The 23,262-nt window shown below is 35.5% G+C and overlaps 1 protein-coding gene across 1 annotated transcript; it reads right to left on the reverse strand.

Annotated features, from left to right (window-relative positions):
• Window positions 1-321: 321 nt before the first annotated feature.
• LOC149532129 (glycerol-3-phosphate acyltransferase RAM2-like) lies at window positions 322-4,418 on the reverse strand. Its single transcript, XM_089809821.1, has 3 exons — window positions 3,928-4,418; window positions 2,420-3,659; window positions 322-1,368 (listed from the first exon to the last, which is right to left on the reverse strand). The coding sequence occupies exons 2-3, from the start codon at window positions 3,020-3,022 to the stop codon at window positions 502-504; spliced, it is 1,470 nt and encodes a 489-aa protein (XP_089665947.1). The 5' UTR covers window positions 3,023-3,659; window positions 3,928-4,418; the 3' UTR covers window positions 322-501.
• Window positions 4,419-23,262: the final 18,844 nt, after the last annotated feature.

Raw genomic sequence — 23,262 nt, forward strand, 5'->3', positions numbered from 1 at the left:
ACAATTATATATAATAATATAAAATAAAACCATATTTATATGATGCCCCTCAATCTTTCACTATTAACTGAAAATATATACATGTCCTCCCATTTGAAAAAATGATCTTTGACCCGCCATATGTTTAGTAAAACCCTGAGTGAGCATTTTCAAAATAGTGAAATTGGAGAAAGTGGATAAGCGGATGAAGACACCTGCTATTGTTTTCACAGTAAAATAAAATCAGCGAGCTGCAAATTTATCATGAAAGCATGGGATGGGCTGACATGGCTGAGAAAACAAGTTTTGATCCAGCCAAATGCTTTTCAAGAAGAAGACACATTTTGACATACCAGACAACGCAATTATATATTGTATGGTTTACATTACATACATCTCATATAAAACTTTGCAATAGATCATTTTACATGGGGGCTAATATGCCACCCCTTATCACCCAAATCGATCAAGAATTTCTTCTGTTACAGATTTATTACCAAGAATAGATTAAAAAACAGATTTTCAAGAAGAGCGAACAAACCCATCATTTCCCGCCAAGAGGCTGTACTTGTCCTTCCTGGTGAAATTCGTGCATTCAAACCCTAAAACACCCGCAGTGATCTTCTGCACGGAGTTAGCAACCTCAAGGCACGATTTTCCACCTCGGCAGGTGAGATCAACAGGAATCTGGCTGAGAAAATGGATCTCATAAACAGGGGAAGGATTCATGAAGAAGAAGAAGGGATCCATGGCCTTCCACCCTCTGCTGGTGGATCCGTGAAACATCCAGGTGCGGCAGTTGACGGCGACGGGAACAATATTCTCCGTCAGCTCCGCAAACATGGCGCTGTAACGAAGAAGAAAAGGCTCCCTGCATGTGGTTCCTTCGGGGCAGAGAACCATGTCGCCCTCCTGAAGCACCTTGCGTATGTTTGCGGCGTCCAGGTCGCGGTTTCGAGTCAACCTGACGGTGGGAATCGGCGACAGAAACTCCGACAGACGGGAAATCGAGTAGGTCACCGCTGCGATGGGACGACCCAGGGAAGCGGAGAGCATGATGGGATCCAGTAGTGTTCTGTGAGATGAGACGAACATAGTGCCACTGGATAGTTTGCGTCTGTTGACGAGATCTGGAGGGTTTCCTCGAACCCTAATTCGGACCCCCGTGAGCCAGAATGTGTAGTACTGGATGCGCATCGGCAGCAGAGCTCCGGCTGTTATGCGGATTGTTGCGATAAGGAATCCCAGCGGCATCCACAGGAATGTTAGGGCTGCGATCCATGGATCTGGTCGCTGTACCAGGCGCCCGTCGTGGAATATCACCGTCTTCGGAAGCTTGTATTTTGGTAGCGGATCCGCCTTCCTGCTGCCTTCCGCGCTGTACCTTTCCTGTTTGTGGATGGGACATCAGCGATTTAGAAATTAACTCGATCGAAATTTCGTGAAAACCAAATGAAAAATCCTGAAGTGTTAAAAGGGGATTCTTTCAGATGAGCAGGGTTACAAAATTCTTGTGTTAAGGAACATGACACGTAATCGACTCAGAAATAATTGGAAATCGGTCATCCAAGATGTGTTAGTTTTCTATAATCTATGTAGTATCAAAAGATTCTGTCTTGTAACAATTGGATGTAGTTTTTATTCTTTTTTAAATCTTGTTTAGATTGGAGAGTGAGGATATTGAAGAAATTGATTATAGGAAGTGTTCTTTTAAGAACATTACAGCAATCTTTCCATCTATTGTAGAAATCTACTTGCTCTTATCATTATCATTAATGATATTTGACTTTTATAATCTAATTGTTGAATAATTGTTAGTCATGAAATTCTCTTTTTAAAAACCTACAATAATCTAAAATATTGACACAAAAATATAAATTGAAAATTTTAACAAACTCTTTACAAATATCACAACTATTAATAAAAAAATAAAACACACTCGTCATAGATAGTTGTAAAGAGACATAAATTTACTGCAATTTAATTAATTGCACTGAAGTCATAATAATGACATTTTTCTCCAATTATACCATCTGCTAAACTTTAAACCCCTAATAAATAAGACCTGCAATTAATTACACCATGCGCTACATTCAAATTCCTGAGGAAGCCAGCATCTAAACAAATGTGAAAAAGACAGGAGAAAATGTGAAACGACAGGATGAGACCGAGGAAGAATGGTGACAAGAAGAAACCGCGGGGACAAATCTACGATGAACTCACATGAAGAAGCAACTGATCAGCAAAAAATTTGTCTGCTTCCATTAATTTTCTATGGAGTGGCCCCATTGCATTGGGCATATCTGGTTTGTTTAAATAATGAAGGTACTTAATAATACATCTAATATTTGAAGATCTCTGCAATTCCGTAGAAAGCATATTTTAAATTTCCAAAGACAGAAAAAAGGGAAACTCGGAAAACAAATTTTGTCGTACGAACCTGGCAAATCGATGAAGAATGTGCAGCAGAACCGGCCGTGTGTAACCAGACATCAACAATCCGCTCTCCGACGTCTCGTCTAACCGCCTCCGTCTTTCGGAAACCACTGAGAACATAGCCGGGCGGTTTCACAAAACCGGTTGCAGAGCCATGGCCGTCAACTTGAATTTCTGTCCCCAGGACGGCGTCGATTCCCATGTATTCCACAGCAAAAGGCTCAACCAAAACCCTCGGCAGAGCAGTCACAAGAACTTTTCTTCCAAAGCACGAGAAAACTCTCCAGACCTCGGCATTGATGTCTTCGACAAAGAACTTTGGCAGAACGGCCATGGCCACCCCGTGAATAGCCGACGCTTTGACGCCTCTAATGGAGATGAATATCATGAGCTTCATCGCAGAAGCGGCCGAGACGAAGTTGTAAAGAAGCCAGACGAGAGGCGCGGCGCACAGCAGGACCAGGGATCGAATCACGCCGGAACCCTCGAAGCACACTAGCAAGAAATAACAGAAGGGATTTCGCCCCCGGAGCAATGCGCCGCACAAATCTGAGACTACGCACTGCTTTTCTCTCCCTTTCGAGCTGCATTTCTCCACGCTTTCCATGCTCGATCGCCACTCGGAGAAGAGGAAAAAATTTAAAATGTCGCTGAAAACAAATAATGTTGCTGTCTCTCAAGCGCAAGCTCCGCACAAAATGAAATGAAAATGAAAGATTTTTAACAGCGTCTGTGAAGCTAAACAGCACCAGCGCATGATTCTGTAGCAAATCCTTGTACGGTCCGTAAATTTTTCACCTTCTGATCAAAATATTTGCAGCTTCGTCCAACTTTGTCTCGTTTGAACTTCTGACCAGAAGATTTGCAGTTTTAGTCCAACCTTTAAATCTTTGCGAACAAAAGATTCGCGGTTTTATACAGCCCTGTCTCTTTTGACCGCAAATCAGACCACCTGCAGATAAGGTCCAGACAAAATGAAATGAAAAATATATATTTGTAAAAATGTCTCCGAGGCCAGACAGCACATGATTCCGTCTTCTGAAGTTTGTAATCTCCTCTCGATATCAGACCTCCTGATCAATAGATTTGCAGTTTTGCTAAATCGTATCTATTTAACTGCGAATCAGACCTTCGGATCAAAATCAAATACTTTTTCACAACAAATCTTTACAAAGCTCATTATCTCTTCACGAGATCTGATCTTCTGATCAAAATATTCGCAGTTTCATCCAAAGACACACCTCCTGATCAAAATATTCCAAAATTAATGTCCAGCCGTGACTCTTTCAACCGCAGATTCTCTTGAAACTTTCAACAAAACGAAATGAAAGATTCTCACTACGAAGCCAAAACAACCTTAAAAAATCTACTATTCTCCAACACGAAAAACCCTACAAAGTCTGCACTCTCTTCTAAAGATCACACATTGTGAATTCCAAAATAAAAACTGCTCCTATTTAACATCCTCCAAAAAATCGCGATTTCTCAGACATTGACACTTCAAGATCCGACCTTTATCGCAAAATTCCTCGTCTGTCACCGAAATTGAACCACATGAGCAGCAACATTTGGGCGGCAACTGACCGTCCAACAACTCCCCAATCGCATTTAGTCTTCCATATGAGGAAACGCGGCCATGAGGTTCGAATTTAAGAGGGACAAAAGCGGGAAGATCAGAAGCGGGGCAGCCCGTGATCGTAAATGAGCTGGCGAAGTAATGGCTCCCATCAAACGCCGAACCACTTGCGGAGAGAATTTGAGAGCTATGAATCTGCCTTTTTGACCCAAACAGTTATATTTCTCTGGTTGAGCGCAGAGCGTCGGCGGAAAAACCAGTGGTCCGTATAAAAGAGTTGGTGAGGGTAGTCATGGCGGCTGCTCCTGTGACTGTCAGATTCCATACATATTACATTACCAGGAGTTAAAAGAGGCTCAAGAATAAAATACAATGGCAAAAGCTTCCTTAACCTCGTGGAGAGTGCTGCTTCAACATAATTGAAGGTCTTGTTAGCCGCTGTAATATCTGGCCCACTACACACTTTTGTTTCCTATTATGGCGTCTACCCTAGGCACCTTTGACGGCTGTATTCATTAATTCATTGGCAATCAAAACATGATGTTGCATTCTGCTTTTATTAATTGACTAATGAATACAATCATTCTGGTTCTATTAATTGATTAATAAATACAGTCAAAGTATTGATGGTTGGTGGGGTGTCTTTTTATTACATTGATTGTGAAGTTTAAATATAGAATTATTAGGCCTATGTTTTTTTGGAGATTAATGTTTTGTTTCGCTTTGTAGTTTAGTTAGAGGCTTGGTAGCAAATTTGTCACTTTCTTCATTGGAATGGTTCTTCAGTTTAACATGGACTTTACTTCATTTCTTCTTTAATAAGGTGGAACAAACTGTGTCATTGTTTGCTTTCCTAAATATACTTATTGATTATATAGGAAAGGTGTGCAGCATTTAGAGGCTTGTAGGGCTTTGATGTTTTTTAGTACTCTTCATGGCTGATAATCATGAACAATTTGAGTTGAATGCTACTTGTAATTGTACAATCATTGATTCCCCTCATATAGTCATGAAAATATGTACTGGGGTATTGTTTTTTTCTTAAGATTGGAAACGGCTAGCAACTTCTCATTTTCAACATTTTCTTCTTTAAAAAGATTATATTTTGTCTTTCCTTTCTTAGAGATTACTTCCTTGTCTTAACGGTAATGGAAATGAAAATATTCTGCTAGAAGGTGGAACCAAATGACTACACAAATTGGAGATCCAAAACTGATATGGACACCCAATTGTTAGCTTGGAAAGTTTTACATCCCAAGCTACTAATTAGAGATAGACTAAAATTCATCAAAGTTCAACTTGCTAGTTGCTCCTTGTGTTCATGCATTGAAAATATGAAACATAGATTTCAAGACTGCCTAGGTTTTTTAAAAAAACAATGGAATGCCATTTTTGAAAACCTTTTAGCTATTTTCCATCATAAGCTTAACTGAAAGGAGGCTCTACTTGACCTGGGATTAAATGATGATGTCATTGTTGATTTAGTTAGACAGGTCACTTTGAGACATATATGGAAGTCTAGATGTTATCTTGTGTTCTCAAGTAACCATTCTTAGGAAATTGACATTCTAGTGCTTTACTCTAACTTAAAATGTCTCAACTTGTTTTTGTTAAAGTATTTCCTTATTAAGTAGATCATTAAGTCACTTATTATCTCTAGTTTACTCAAGCTAAACTTTGGGCAAATAACAATTAATTATTTTTGTTAGAGTAATAAAGTATTTCCTTATTGATTTAATTATTAAGTCACTCATTATCTCTAGTTTACTTAAGCTAAAATTTGGGCATATTTTATTAATTATAATCATGCAACCTAGGATATTTCCCTTTAGGGTTTCTACCTTTTAGGTTTTACCTTTCTCCTTTTATAAGGACGGTAATTGTAAATCTAATTTCCACAATCCATTTAAATTATTGGTCTAATTTATGGATTAGATTGTGTTCAATTTTTACCATCAACGTTTCAAATCATACTATGTGATGATTTTGGGTGCACAAATCGAGATTTTTTGGCACGTAAATTGAGAATTTGGGGACACAAATCAAGATTTTTAGCATGTGTATCAAGACATTTTTGGTACGAAATTGGCAAGCTTCTTGAGGTAATTTCTGGTGCTGGTGGAAAAGCATTCTGATGCATTTTGGCACATATCTCGAGGCGGTAAATTTTTTAAATTTTGCCCTTCCAACGCTCTTTAAACCTACATGTGATTTTTTGGTCGTAACTTGCTCCTCTAGGCTTCATTTTTCATAAATGAGATATTACCAGAAAACTGGTTCCGAGCTCGTAGGGATGGTGCAGTTTATATGAACTTTTGATGTTGTTTGGTTGCCATTTTATGTAGTCAAAGTCAGAGATTCTATTTTGCACTCTGGGAGTCATATCTTGAGGCATTCTATTTTCTAGATTATGCTCTAAGCACATCCCCTTCAATTTTTTGTTTTTTTGCATTCTGGTGGATATCTTGGTTATTTCAGGTTTGGAGATCAATTTTGTTTCTTCAAATGATTTTTCATGGGTTGTACTATCTCTTGTATCAACTTTATGTCTCTTTTTATCTTTGTTGAGATCTTTTTGTAGTATTTTTACAAATGCACTGAGATTAAGTTCCACTCTATTGTGTTTTGGGATCTTGCATATCTTTGTGTATTGTTGTACTCACACTGCATTATAAAGTGCCTTGGTGGGTTTCATGTTGGCTATATTATCTATCTTTCTTTATCAAGTGAGTGTTCCTTCTACGACATTAGCCTCATGATGTGTCAATGACACATGCCATTATAGGTGTTTTTACTTCTTTTGCACTCTTGATGTTCATGGTTCTTCTTTCTGCAAGAGATATTGCATTCAATTTAAGTGTTCATGTCTTACCTCTTACTATTATAGGGAGGGTTATGTTGGTTTTATTTCTTTTTTGTTTTGATGGAGTGAGCTATGTATTTAGTATTTGATCCTATGTACTAGGTGATTGCAGTGGCTAGATACCTATGCATTTCGATGAGATGGATCAATTACCATATAGACATTCTTTCATTCCTATTTCCAGAAGCCATGAAGATACCTTTCATCTTCCATTGATCATCTCTTCATACTTAGTCTTTTTAACCTGGTCATGTTCTATACAGTGGAAGTTCTTCAAATCCACAATGGTGTTCTTCATGATCATCTCTTGTTCCTATCTTCTGGGACATTCCCTAGTTTGGAGGCTTCTTTAGTCCTTCACTAGTTCTTTCAGCATTCTTTCCATCTCTTTTTGGAGTAGGGTTTTTTCCATGTGGTTTTCTCTATTTTTTCCTATTTTCAGAAATTTGGTTGTGCCTGGGTACCTCGTCAGGCGTTGTTGCCAGGACCCAAATTTACTTTCACTAATAGTTTCTAGGTTTTTAGCTACTCCCTAAGTTTATCTTAAGGGGGATGTTAGAGTAATAAAGTATTTTCTTGTTAATTAAATCATGTTGATTTAATTATTAGTTCACTTATTATCTCTAATTTACTTAAACTAAACTTCAGACATATAATAATTATTTATTTTATTAATTGTTATCATGCAACCTAGATTAGACTTTTTTAGGGTTTCAATTTCCTTTATAAGGACAATCTCTCTTTGTAATTATTGATTGATTCACTTTTGATAATAACAATTTCTCTTTTTGCTCATCAAGAATGTCTCCTCTATGACTCTGACAATTCCAGCCTCCTAGCTTTTGCTTCTCTCTGTAATGTCCCCATTTTAGCAGTTGACCAAGTGTGTGTGCGTTAGCCTTGTTCTACATGGTCCTGAGGGCTAACGAAGGGTTAAATGGGATCTTGGAGTGTTTTGCCCTAGTCATTTCCAGTTTGGGCCAAAACGAAGTTGATTTACTCAGTTTCAGGCATACTTACTATTTTTAGTAAGTCGGCAGGACACAGTGCAGGTCAATTTTGGTGATTTGATTCGATACTCCTCGGTGAGAGCTTTCCGATGAGCTATCACTCGCATTATTCGGAGTCCGATTGCTAATACATTTTAATGCCTGAAGTTTTATTAAAGTAACGTCTAATTTAATTGTAAAATATTAAAGTGTTACTTTAATATTTATTTTATGATGATGTGTACCCAAGGGAGACATAAGGGGTATTTTAATATATGTTTTATATTACACATCTTTATCCCACATTGCCCATATGAGTTGAACGGACCCGTGGGAATAGAATAAAAGGAAGCATTTGTAGCTTCATTAGACAGGTTGAATATAAGAAGAAATTGGTGTGTGAGTTGCAGCTTTGTTCTTGGCATTTGAGGACGTCTATCCTCTCTTGTAACATTCTAGACGTCATTCCCTTGGGGTTTGGCCTTTGGAATTCTTTCTTATTGGCTTCATTATCAGGCAGTTTAGTTGCATTTTTGGCTACAGGCAGATTTGATATTTTGCTCATATCTTCTTCACTACTTGTCTGACGCTTATGCCGCTTGGAGGGAATGGTATTATGAAGGTAGTGGACTGATTGGAGGACAAAGTATTGTAGCAGCAAGTTCATAAGCATGGCCTGGAGTATTATGACACTATTGCTGAAGTAATTAGTGAGTTGATAAATCTGCCATGTATTTGGTTTTATGAATTCTGAAAATAACATTTTATTAGCAGCAGTTCATTTCCACTTTGCATATTGTTGTAGTTTCTTTCTTGTTTATGTTGTATGATACCAATTCCATGCACGAAACACAACAAACAAATAAACGTTTGATTTCCAGAGTTATAAGGGGTTTTAAGAAGTTGAATGCAAACTGTTTGACATAATTCCTTTCAGCAATTTGGTTTAGTTTTTGGGACATTCAGGGGTGCCCATTACACTCTCTTTGTGTGACAAGTGTTTGCATGTAGGTGATTCTTGGGAGCTATGGGGTTGATCTTTCATCAACTTCAACAGAAATAAGGAAAAAAGGAGAAGGTTTTGGACAACTTATAGAGGTTGAGGAAGGCAAAGGAAAAGAACTTGTTGTTGCAAAGCCTAAGGCTACCAAGCATAAAATTAATTTTGTTATTAAGCCTAAGGTAAAGGTTGACCTGAAGAAGGACATGCAAGGAATGGTGACACCTCAGAAGCCGAAGGGAAAGGTGGTCATCATAAGGAAACTAACATCACAACCCCCAGATGAGAAAGTCATAGGAAGTCCATCAAAGAAGAGGAAACTAATTGAAATACAAATGCACCCAACACTAGGCAAGCCAAGGAGAAAAATGATCATAACATAAGAGGAGGAGGAAGTTGATGAGAATATTGAGTCTGATGAGCCTAACAAAATTCAAATACTGAACAGACTCCCACCAATGACTGTGGATTAAGTATGTGAAAAATTAAGAGAATTAGAAAGTGTTATGGGATTCAAAGATATTCATTATGATTCTTTGACTAATGTTGATCAAGGTAAGATTGAAAGAGATATGATTTACAAGATGATCAAATTTAGACTTACACCCTTGGAATTGGGAGCTAGATTTCTAGTGGGATTGTATAAACGAGTAGATGCAAAGTAGAAGTGGGCACCGTCCACCAAGAAACAAATAAGGGAGACAACAATGGCACAAGCTATGCCAGATTTGGGGAAGACTAATATGTCTATAGCCCTTAAAGATTTTGGAAATAAGTTTATGCCAAGAGATAGAGTATACAATATTTTGAAAAATAAAGCTCAAGAAGTTGAGCAAGACAACATTCGGGTATGGAAAGAAGCATTTGGGTTGCTTACTCCATCTGTGGACATGAGGGAAGGCTAAGAAGTAATAGAATTTGAAGATGACTACAAGCAAGAAGTGGCCAAGCTAGCCGAGGATATTTAGTAGCTAGTTAGTCAGTGTGAATAGAAAGAGATTGTCGCAATAGAAGATGACACTGACACTCCTCCACTGAATCCAAAAATACTAACATAAGAAGACATTAAAAGTTTAATGACAGATAATTTCAATGACCAATGCAAAAGAATCAAAACAGTTTACCAGCAATTTTCTGAAACAAAGTAAGTATTATTCTCAGTGCCAAGTTAAATATTTAGTGGAGATATTGCAAAAGGTTTTTTTTCAAACCCTAGAACATAATGGCATCTAGAAGATAAATGTTGAAGGATAGCAGTGCACAAATTATAAGAAATGATCAAATTCCTCCACCTAACTTCAAAAATTTAGTAAACCTCAAAAACACTGTTGATGATATTGGAGCTTTATCATCAATTCTGCCCAGAGTCTTGATTGTTCAGGATGTAAGATCATTTTATCAATGAAAAGTAGGAGAAATTGGAGATTTTAAGATTAGAGCAGCTTATAATAAGCTATGTGTTGATGGTATCTTGAAGGATGAACACAAGATAGTTGCCGAGAAAGGGCTTACCTGTGCCCTAGGTTTCCCAAAGGTTTTTAAAGTTGAATGGATAAAGATTGTGCTTAGCCATATTCATTACATGAAAATATGGTTAGAAGGTGGGCCAATCAAGATAAACAAGGCTATTGTTTGTAGGGTAATCAAGTACCCTACCTTGGATTGACTGAAAAGCATAAGAAGCACAAAAAAAATGAAATTGAAAATCTGACTAGGGAAAAATGGAATGGTTGTGGTATGTCAATTGATGGAATTGAGGATCCATTAGTTGAATTTGTTGTTCATGTGATTGCATACAAATTTTTTCAATCTAGTAGGTTGAACAATGTACCCTGTGTAGCAGTAGATTTAGGCTACAAAATTGTGAAGAAGGATCATTCCTATGATCTTTTCGAGATGCAACTTCACCAACTTATAGAGAATTTAGAGGCAACGAGGAAAGTGAAGAATACCTCTTGTAATTTTAGATCTTTATTAGTCTATATATTTTTCTATGTACAAAACTCTTTTACTACTATTGGAACAGTTGCTTGGGATAGAAATCGAACAACTATGGAGCAGATTAATGACTTAATTAGTAGATTAGGAGACAACTTTGAAGCAATAATGGACAACTATTTTGAATAATTCAAAGTAAAGATGAGGAACAAAATGAGGATTCCTATGTCAGTTGAAGATAAGTATTATGATGAAGTATGTTTTATTTTAGATACAGATTTTGTTTATGCTCAAATGATTTTGCTGAGGATAACATGGCTAAGGCCAATGCCCTATGATTTTGCTGAGGATAACATGGCTAAGGCTAATGCCCTATGAAGTAAATGTAGATGTGATCGTTGCAGCAGTCACTGCACTTTTAGATGAAGACGTAGATGCTAATGTCAAGAAATTTGGCACATAGGAAACTATAATTGTCGAGCTAACTGCCAAAACTGGCATACCCAAAGAAGGAAAGAAAAGATAAATAAATATTGCTAAGGGTGGACTTAAGGAAAAAATGAGAAGGGTCTCGAAAACTTATAGAGATCGAGGAAGGCAAAGGAAAAGAACTTGTTATTGCAAAGCCTAAGGCTACCAAGCAGAAAAAGGTTGTTGTTATTGAGCCTAAGGTAAAGGCTAACCTGAAGAAGGAAGAGCAAGGAATGGTGTGACACCTTAGAAGCCAAAGGGAAAGGTGGTCATTTCAAGGAAAATGACATCTCATCCCCTTGCCGAGAAAGTCATAAGAAGTCCATCAAAGAAGAGGAAATTGACTGAAATAAAAATGCATCCAACACAAGGCAAGCCAAGGAGAAAATTGATCATAGAAAAAGAGGAGGAGGAAGATGATGAGAAGACCGAGTCTAATGAACCCAACAAACTTCAAATAGTGAAAAAACTTCCTCCAATGATTGTGGATCAGGTATGTGAAAAACTAAGAGAATCATAAAGTGTTACGGGATTCAAAGATATTCATTATGATTCTTTGAATAATGTTGATCAAGGTAAGCTTGAAAGAGCTATGATTGACATGATGATCAAATTTAGATGTACACCCTTGGAATTGGGAGATGGATTTTCAGTGGGCTTGTATAAATGAGTAGATGGAAAGTGGAAGTGGGCAATGTCCATCGAGAAAAAAATAAGAGAGACAACACTAGATCAAGCTATGCTAGATTTGGGGAAGACTCAAATGTCTATAGCCCTTAAATATTTTGTAAAGAAGTTTATTCCAAGATATAAGGCATACAAGATTTTTAAAAATAAAGCTCATGAAGTTGAGCAAGACAACATTCAAATATGGAAAGAAGTATTTGGGTTTCTTACTCCACCTGTAAACCTGAGGGAAGGCTGAGGCACAATATAAGTTGAAGATGACTAAAAGCAAGAAGTGGCCAAGCTAACCAAGGAGATTCAACAACTAGGTAGTCAGTGTGAATAGAAAGAGACTATCACAATATAAGATGACATTGACACTCCTCCATTGAATCTGAATATACTAACTGAAAAAGACATTAAAATTTTAATGACATTAACTTGTATGCCTATCTTGTAGAAAGAGGTAAATCTTGAGAAATTCACATGCACTAAATCGGTAGAAGAAGAAGTAACATAGAAAGAGTAAGAGGCTACTTAAGCTCTTATTCAATTATAGAGTGCCAAGTCTGTAGAACATACAACTATAACACCTGTGTAATAGGAGATTCCTACACAAGTCCAATAGCCAGGATCGAGATCAAGTGACAAGGGGAAACAATTGCAATTATCACTACCAAGTGATACACCCTCGTGATCTTAAGATGTGACTCATTTAGGTGAGGATGATGAGTCAATAATCCTTGATGAGGTAATCACATTACCTATGTATGATTTTAACAATCTCACACTTGAACAAATGCAAGAGCTAGAAACATTGTTGAGTCGTAAGGCAAAGCAAGAACAGTTGAGAAGAGAGCATAAGAGAAGGCATGTATTACATAATGTCAAACATATTTTTGTAGATGCATTTGAAATCACATCTTTGTATAATCAGCATACAATTTTGGATTAGCTAGTATATTTAGTTGATAAGATTCAGATGAAAGACATAGAGACCAATGACAAATTATTACAACAGTCTGAAAGAAGAATGGAACATAAAGTGCATGAGAAAGTCTCATAGGAACTTGTACATAGACAAGTTGAGCTTTCTACATCATTCCAAGAACTAGAAACAATTTCACAAACCATTAATTCATTTTATTTTAAATTTTTTGATATTGATTTCTTTACAGTAGATATTATATGTTCATTAGAGGTGTTACATGCAAACGTAAGAGCTAGTGTAATTACATTGGGCAAGAACGCAAGTTTGAGCTCATTCTCATATCATGAATTGATATCTAGTCAAAAGAGGTTAGCTGAGCTCACGACTAAAGATACAGAGATCAGGAATAAGTTGACGTTAATTCAACTTTAGTTGCTCCCATACATAGAGATTATTCATAAGGCAATATATGTTGCCAAAACCATTATGAAGAATGATACACACGTTTCACATATAGCAGGATTTATTGATCTAGTTGCTGAGCTAGAAATTTAGTTTCAAATTGTGGATCAAGTTATGGAGTGATGGAATAATGGCTATGCCCATATTGTGGCAAGTCATCAATAATCCTTTGATAAGTATCAATTAGCTCCAGCAGCCCCAAGTTCCATCAGTGACAAAAATAAAGGGATTAGAGTATGAAAAGAATAAGAAAGGGGATATAAGGGAATAAGACAAGGAAAAATAAGCAATGAGAAGATCAAACATTAGATATCAGATTTCACAAGGTCAAACTCTGGTCTTAGGGGGAGTAGTCATTTTTGAAAGAAATGATTATTCATGACAAAGTGTTTTTGCCACTAATGTCAAAGGGGAAGATTGTTGATCTCAAAGTCTATGTTGTCAATTAGTGTCTAAACACTTAGTCATTTACTAGGCAAGATTACACGTCATCTATGCAACTAAGTCATCTAGTAAAGGTCAAGCATACAAAACTTATACTGAGCAGGATAGTGATTGTTGAGTATTTAGTTGAGACCGAGCACATGTACATGCCAAGAAATATAATAGAGATCAAACACATTAAAAAGTCATTGATTGTTGAGCAGGTAGGTATACAGAAGCTGAGTGATAGCATGAAGAAGTTTACATGACCAAGTGTTAGAGCATTCAAGTGTCGACCAATTTAGTTTTGACATATAAGTTTGTAATGGCACAAACACATATGTAAACCATTTTGGCTAACTTTTATATGACATTTAATATTTGTAAAGCCAACTAAAGAGGTGATAAGAGGTGATCACACATCATTTCAGAAGGTAATGATCCCAAGGCGTGCAATTCAACCTATTAGAAAATGAGATAGAAATGAAAAAATATTGTGAATTATACACCATCGATCAATATCTCAAACCTTCACACAACATCTATTTAAGGATGATTCTAACACTAGAATCATAACAAGTTAGAGAGAGAGGTCTATCCCTTATGCGAGTATGAAGGAAGGAATGACAGAGTGTATGCGCATGTGAAGAAGAGAAGGCTAAGTTTGAAAGCAGATCAAACAAAGAGTAATTAGAGAAATAAAGGACTGAACAAAATTATTAGATTAGGAGATCATATTAGAGATATAACAAAGAGGAGACCCAAGACCAACTTATAAAGGGTTAGGTATTGAATCAGTTATTGTTAATTGAGATAGGGTAAATCTCTTAACAGAGTGGTTTTAACAAACCTATGTAAACCTCCTAACAGAGTCCTTAGTTCATTGTGAGTGTAAAATCCTTTAACAAAGTGAGACATAATAGTCTCCAAAGATTTTAATAGACAGATCCCTCATAGGATAGATCATATATTATGATCAAATATTGTAAACCTAATAGGTTAACTGTATTGTTGCAACAACGAAGATTTGTGGGTTTCATCCCCAACCCAATTTTAGCTTCGCATTGAAGTGTTTCTGGGTTACCAAATCATTGTGTTATGTGCTGAAATCTTTGACGGATGTGATGTATTTCATTTATGTTTTAGTATTATAGTTTAATGGTAGATCTATTATATGAGATAAATTAGGTGTAAATTCATAAAATTGGTTTAGAAGTCAAAAATATAAGATCTTGATTTACCCCCCTCTCAGTATCTTGTTTCCCATTAACTCATTCCAATAGATGTAAGGCATGAGCCTACAACATAATGGTAAATTGTCAGTCTTTTATGTGGGAGGTATTGATTTTGAATCTAATCAAACATAAAAGATAATAACAATTAATCTAAAATAATAATAATAAATAATAACCTAGACTTCAACCCATTACCTATCCCCCCCAAAAATCCTATCCTTGATGTAGAAGCTTCTTTTGTCATATCAAGTAGGCTACAACATTGCCTTTAGTTTCCCATTTTTAACTTGATCCCCATTTATAAACACCTCATCACTAAAATTTATCACAATCGTCCTTCATCCACCCATTCCATAGTAAGTACAACAATGAGAAGTTATGGAGCAGAAACCATTACTCACAACTTGAGTCTCATTCGATTGTCCCAACGACAAGGGGTAATTCTTGCCAAAAATTGTTGATCCTTTATGAGTTTTTAGATTATCTATTTAAAGGATTTCTAACCCCTAAACTTTCGACCTCCACTCTATTTATGTTTCAATTATCAAATAAAGATTGTTCAACTACTAGAAAAACTAAAGGACAAACAACAATTGAATCAAGACTCATGGTCTTCCCTTTTTAACAAATTTCTCTTTTAGTAAAATAACATATCCCCATTCAGGAGTTGGAGATGTTTCATGTGTTGGAAATTGCAATTGGAACAATTGTTATATTGTCATGTATGTCAAACCTATTGGAGAGACATTTACTAATAGTGTAGATTGTCATATATATTGGTTGATGAAGAGAATTTGAAAAGAGATATAATTAGATGAACTAGTGAAGTTTTTGAGTAAAGTGGAGTAAGTATGATAGAATTACGTTGGACACTTGATCAGTTAGTCTTTGACAAGATGATGTATTTTTCAATCATTATATCAAGTATGGAATTCTTGAGTTAAACACAAGCAAATTCTAGTGAAATATGGTTGGTCAATGAAGGAGTTGAAGCAGAAGATTAAGGAACTTAAAGGTTAGTTGAATAAACAATATTAATCGAGTGACAGTAATGACCGAGCAAGTTGTAGTAGTGATGAAACATAGTGAAGCCCAAGAAAGTCAGTAAATGTTGAGTAAGATAGAATAGAAGAGACCAAGCTACCTAGTGTTAACCGAGAAGAAGAACACAGTGATGACCAAGTGTCAGCAAAACAACAGTTTGTGAACGGATCAAGTTTGAGGCTGATATAGTTGAATTTTAATATTAGTCAAAACACGTAGATGATAAGGATTGATGAGTTGACATATTTAATGCATGAATAGAGTTTTTTGTGCAATCAAAGGAAAGGATTTAAAGTGAGGTTTCTAGAAGTATCAAGAAAATAGTATAAGGAAACAATAATGGATAGATTCAATGGATCTAAGAAAACCCTAAGATCTATGGTGATGATTAAGGATCAAAAGATCAAAGCTACCTATTTAAGGAGTCATAAGAGATGATTTCAAAGGTTGGTTCATTATTTATTGATGATCTTATGGAGAAACTATGAAGAACATAGTAGCAAAGGAAAAGTGAGAAGATTGGTGAAGGGTGATTGCTTGAAGGGTTGCCAAGCATATCAGAGAAGGAGATGTTAATGAAGTCCAATCACTGAACCAAAAAATGAGAGAATGGATATCTAAATTTGCAAAGTGAGTTGTATCTTTATAGATCAAACTTATTGTTACCTTCTAACCATTATGGCAGTGAAAATCCTTTAATCAAGGTTGACCTAACAATCATTTTGTAAATCCTTTAATCAAGATGACATTCTAATGAAATGATCCAAAGTCCTATAACTAAGCCACTCCTAATAGGGTGATTAAATCCTTTAATAGGGTCACACCTAATAGTGTGTTTTGTAACCTTTAATAGGGTTGGCTCTTAACCAAGCTCACTTCAGAAGAGTGAAAATGGGTAGCATGATACTTGGTGGTTTTTCCCAAATTGGATTTCCATGTTAAATCCTTGTGTCATATATGTGTGATGCATGCTATTTTACAGTTGTTTATTTTACTATTGTTCAGCACACATATACTAAACAAAGAGTTAAGTAATGAACATAATGTTAAGTTGCTGATGAGATACTATATAGACCGAGTGAATAAGAGTTTGTTTAAGTTGTTTGAAGTTAGTAAAAGTTGGATTGGTAAATCTGGACCTGAGAATAAACGATTCACACTCCTCCCTCTCAATTATTCTAAATACTCTAACAATTGGTATCAGAGATCTTGGTGCTTGCAAGGAAAGTTTAAAAGGACTCAAGTCAAAGATCAAGATGTACAAAAGAGAGGTACCTAAGTTGAACAAAACTTCCCAACATGGCAATGACTGATAAAATTCTATCTATCTAGAGTTGGAGACTCTGCAACATACTACCTAGAAAATGAATATAGTGAAGTTCCTAGACCCATGATTGCTGAGAAGATGAAGGAGAAGCAAGAACATAACTAAATAATGATAGATCTAGCATCTGCATTGAGTTATGTTGAATTTGATGATATGAAGGATTGCACTACTACAAAAAAAATGTGGATCAAGTTGGCTGAAATCCATTGAGGAGACAAAAATGTACTAAGAGATAAAGTTGAAAGCTTGAGAGGCAAGTTTGATGACATGAGAATGCAAAAGGTGAAATTTTTGCACAGTATTATGGTCAAATCAAGGAGGTTGTGAGATAGAGGCATCAAATTTGATGAGACTATGATAAGTAAGGTATTGATGACTTTACTTCCTATCTATACAATTAGAGTTCCTACAACTCAAGAACTGAAATGTACACCTAGTAATGATCTAATCTTGGATAGTCTAATTGGTAGACTTACTACATTTGAGTTGTCAAATTTTGATAATTATTCGCCTGCTTATGTTGAATGTGCTTTCAAGTATCAACTAACCCTTGATAGAATCTTAGAAGAAGAAGTCTACATTGATCAACCTAATGGATTTGTTGATCCTAGAAAGAGGAATATGGTATGAAAACTACATAAAGCATTATATGGTTTGAAAAAACTTTCAAAAAGTGATGATTCATCTAAGGTGAATCAAACATCATGCAGGTCAATGATTGGAAAACTACAATATGTTGTACATAGTAGACCTGTCATTGCATCAGAAGTTGGTATTGTTGCTATATTTTCTGTTAATCCTAGATAAAATCAAATGATGGATGTGAAAAGAATGTTGAGATATATAAAAGGAATAAAAAACTATGAATTGTGGTACAAGAAAAGTGACAAGTTTGATCTGAAGATTTATACAGATGTTGATTGGATAGGAAATATTGAAGACATAAAGAGTACAGGTGGAGGCACTTCTTTCTAGGAAGGAGATTGATTTCATGGACAAGTGAAAAGTAGAACTATATTTCTTAATCCATAAGAAAGACCAAGTTTATAGCTACAACAATTAATTGTTCAAATATTGTTTGGATCAAGCAATTGTTGAAAGGTATGAAAGAAGAGATTACTGAAACTATTGTGATATATTATGATAACAAAAGTGCTATAAACATATGCAAGAATCATGTGTTGTACACAAAGACCAAACACATTTCCATCAAGTATCATTACTTGAGAGAGTTGGTACAAGACAAAGAAGTGAGACTGGAGTATGTGGAAACAAAGGAACATATAGCTGATATATTTGCTAAAGCATTACCTAAGGATGCTTATGAGTATTTAAGAGGAAAGTTAGGGTTCATTCCCTTATCTTAAGCAAGTTGATAAGAGATGTTGTATTGCATAAAATGATATGATCATGATATCTTACACATTGATGCAGGAAGTCACACTTTAGGAGTTGCCTAAATATTATGAAATAATGGACAAAAGCATAAAGCAAATGAGACTGCAAAGAGTCAAGGTAAAGATGAAAGAGAGAGTGATCTTGAAATATTAGTCAGACAGTGACATGAGGATGTTGTGTATGTGAATGGATGATGTCTTTGGCATTGCTTTCAAAGAGGGAGAATGTGTTTAGGTTACCATTATATGCTACATATAAAGAGGGAGACTATATTATTTAGTTACCATCCTATATTAGGATGAATACAGGAGAATATGATTTAAGGTGTTTCCATCCAATGATTAGAACAAGAAGCTTAATTGTGAGAAGAGATATGACAAGAGAGAGCTCGTTGAAAACTAAAATTGGAACAATTATTTTGTTGTCATTGATGTCAAATCTATTGGTGAGATAGTTTTCTATCTGATCTAAATGTCATATCTATCTTATTGATAAAGAGGATTTGAGAAGTCGTTCATAAAAAAAGCATCTAGAAGAAAGATTGAGTTATGAAGAGGAAACTACAAATGGACATTTAATTAGGTAGACTTTGACAAGACAATGTGATTGTTTAAATCTTGTTGATAGAGGAGAAGATAGTAATGTTCAAGTCTTGAAAGTGTGAGAAAAGACAGATCACTTGTGTAGGCTTGATGGTGCAATAGAGTAAAAGACTAAGGAAATTTGATGAACATGTCAAGTGATGCTAGTGTCAACTGAGCCACAATAAGTGCTGAGAAAAATTAGTGTTGACTGAGCATCAATTTCGACTAAGTGACTGTGTTGATATTGAGCAAGAAGTTCTATAGCAACCGAGTAATTTAGTGATAATTGAGTGTTAGAACTTAGTGTTTGCTAAGGAACAACATTTTAATTGTTTGTGAGGAATCATGATTTCTAGCTGACTAAGTTGATTTCTTGGGATATGGAAACAAGAGAGGATTAGGTAATCAATCTAAGAGATGAATTCAAGGAGAAGTTTTTAGAAAATAAGAGAGAAATAGAATGACAATTAGATACATTATATCTGATGGATCATATCATGAACCCTAAGATCTATGGTGTTGATTAAGCAAAAAAAATCAGAACTTCCTATTTAAGGAGACATAGAGGTGAAACTTTCAGTATGCATACATGGAAGAAGAAAAGTGTAGAGTAGTTGTGCACATGTGAAGGAGTTCTAGAGAGTTGGAGTTGTTACTGATGTTGTTGACTGGTGAATCTAAGTAGAAGGCTTAATTGATTTGAGAAGAAGAGAAGAGTGATTTCTTGAAGGGTTGTCAACCAAATCTAAGATTGAGATGACAATGGAGGCTGAATAGTGAATCAGTATTGGGAGCTCAACAGAGATCTAGACATGCAAAGTGAGTTGTACTTAACAGATCAAACCCACTCTTACTTTCTAACCATTGTAAATAGTATTTGAAATCCTTTAATCAATTTTGACCTAGTAGTCATAAGGACCTAATAGTCTATGTAAATCCTTTAACTGGGTGACATTCTAATAGAATATTCTAAAGTCCTCTGATAAGAGTACTCCTAACAGGTGATTAAATCCTTAACAAGGTCACATTTAAGAGTGTGTATTGTAAACTTTAGTTGGGTTGGCTCTTAACAGGGCTTACTTTAGAAGAGTAAAATTTGGTGACATGTTGCTGGTGGGTTTTCCCAAATTGGGTTTCCACGTTAAATTTTGGTGTCAAACTTGTGTGAATGTTATTGTGATGCTTTATTGATTTAAGTTTACATTCTACAAGTCTATTTTTTTAAGAACAATGTATAACCAGTTAATGTTGCAAATAATTTACAATAGAGGCTGAGCATTGGAATGATAAGATGTGAATTTTTTTAAGTGTTTGTTTGTTCAATTGGTACGTTTGGACCTTGGGTAACTGATTTACCACCCCCCCCCCCCTTTCTCTATTATTCTAAATATTATAATTACAATTGGTATCAGAACATTAGTTCTTGTAGAGAGAATTCTGAAGGTACTCAAAGCTAAAGATCATGATGTACAAGAAAGAGGTACCAAAATTGAACAAAGAAAACTTCCATGCATGGCAAGGGTTGATGAGACCACATATAAATAGTATTCGTGATGTTGTATTAGATTTTATGGATACTCCATATATGGACATAACAATAGTCCCTCTACCTGCTCAATAACCAAAAGAAATTCAAGAACCTAATTAGTCAATGTTGGTGATTGCTTCAACGCTAAGCTGTGTTGAGTTTGATGACCTAAAGAGTGCAAGAATTTAAAGGAAATGTGGGATAAACTAAAGACTATCTATGGAGGAGATGATAATGTCTTGAGAGCCAAATTAAAAGTCTAAGAGGTAAATTTAATGAAATGAGAATGACAGAAGGTGAGCACATAATGCAATATTGCACAAGAATCAAAGAAGTTTTCAATGCTATTAAAGGAGAAAATGGAAAGATTGAAGATGAAACAATAAACAACAAGGTATTGAGAAATCTACTTCTTGTTTATGCTATTAGGGTTTTTGCAATACAAGAACTAAAATGTACACCAAGTAATAACCTAACTCTGGAAGGTGTGATTGGTAGGTTTACTGCTTTTGAGATGTCAAATTTTGATAATTACACTCATGCTACTATTGAATATGCTTTTAAATCACAATTGGTTCTTAGCAAGAAAGGAAAAGGAAAACATGTGAAAAATGATAGTGATACTTTTGATGATGAAATTGATGAACTTGAGGTAATGATAGCTAGGAAATTTGGAAGAGTCAAAGGAAAATACAAAGGTAAACTTCCCATAATCTATTTTTCATGCAACAAGGTTGGTCATATTGCTACAAGGTGTCCTGACAGAGAGGACAAGGATGAAAGAAACAAGAGCAAGTACAAAGGAAGAAAAGATGATTGCGACTTCAAGAAGAACAAGGACTACAAGGACAAAGGTAAGCAATCTTGTTATATTGTTGAAGAAGAAATAGATGTTGAATCTAAAAGTAATGATGAAGAGGTAGTTTATGTTGCTATGAAAGAAGATTTTGATGAAGATGAGAAAACTTCTTTAATCTCTTATGTGAACAAAAGTGATAAATGGGTAATTGATAGTAGTTGCTCTAATCACATGACTAGTGATAGAAGTAAATTTGAGGACATTGGACCATACAAAGGTGGCTATGTTAAATTTGGTAATGATGTTCCATGTCTTGTGAAAGGTAAAGGAACAATTCAACTAGCTGATAAAATTCAATGTGACAATGTTTATTGGGTTGAAGGACTTAATTATAATTTATTGAGTGTTTCATAGTTATACAAATCAGGTTACAGAGTTGAATTCCATCACACAAAGGCCAAAATATTTGATGTTGATGGTAAATTGATTAGAAGTGGTGATCAAACAAGATGTAACTTGTTCTATCTAGATTTATCTAATGAGACATGTTTGTTTGCCCAATCTAGATATTTGGTTATGGCACAAAAGGTTATGTCATGTAAAATTTGACAATTTGATTGGCATTAGTAAAATAAAAAGGGTAAGAGGATTGCCAAAGTAGAAGAAACCTGACGATGCTATGTGTAAACAACATCAAATGGAAAAAATGACAAAGTCTAGTTTCAAGAGCAAAACATATTCATTGGATGACATTTTGGAATTGGTTCATACTGACTTATGTGGACCCATTGGAGTTCAAAGCTAATATGGAGACAAATATTTCATTCTATTTGTTGATGACTACTCCAAAATGATGATTGTGATATTTCTTAAAGAAAAATGTGATGTTTTTCAATTGTTTAATTGGTATTTGGCCAGAGTTTAAAAGGAGATGGGGAAGAGTCTGAAGTGTTTGAGATATGACATAGGTGGTGAATTCATTTTCAATGAGTTCAACATATTTTGCAATGGTAGAGGAATCAAAAGACTGATGTTTGCACCTAGGAACCCTCCTTGGAATGGAATAGTTGAAAGGAGAAATAGATCAATCATGGATTGTGGTAGAACATTGATGACAGAGAAGAATATTTCATAGAAATACTGGAGAGAAGTTGAAGTACAAAAAATTTATACTCTGAATAGAGTGCAAGTCAAGAAAGATACAAATGCCACACCTTTTGAATTATGGTATGGATATGTGTCTAATGTGAAATATTTCAAAGTTTTTGGAAGAAAATGTTACATACTTAAAGACAATAGGAATGGAAAACTTGATGCTAAAAGTGATGAAGGTATATTCCTAGGATATTCCACCAAGCATAAAGCTTATAAGTGTTTGAACTCTAACACGAACAAAGTTGTGGAAAGTGCAAATGTGAAAGTTGATGAATACACAAAGAAAAATAAAGTTGAATATAAGACAAAACCTAAAGATTACAGTTCATTCATAAATGTGAATGATAGTGCTCTAGGAACTCCACCCGAACAAGAAATCAAAACTGCAGATCCTCAACAGACTGGGAATGTGGAGTTCCAACAACCATTTTTGGAGTCTTAGATAGAGGAAGCCAAAC

Source organism: Cupressus sempervirens, chromosome 11, assembly GCF_028749045.1.
Source record: "Cupressus sempervirens isolate cs-2001-9-10 chromosome 11, ASM2874904v1, whole genome shotgun sequence".
Lineage (NCBI taxonomy): Eukaryota > Viridiplantae > Streptophyta > Pinopsida > Cupressales > Cupressaceae > Cupressus > Cupressus sempervirens.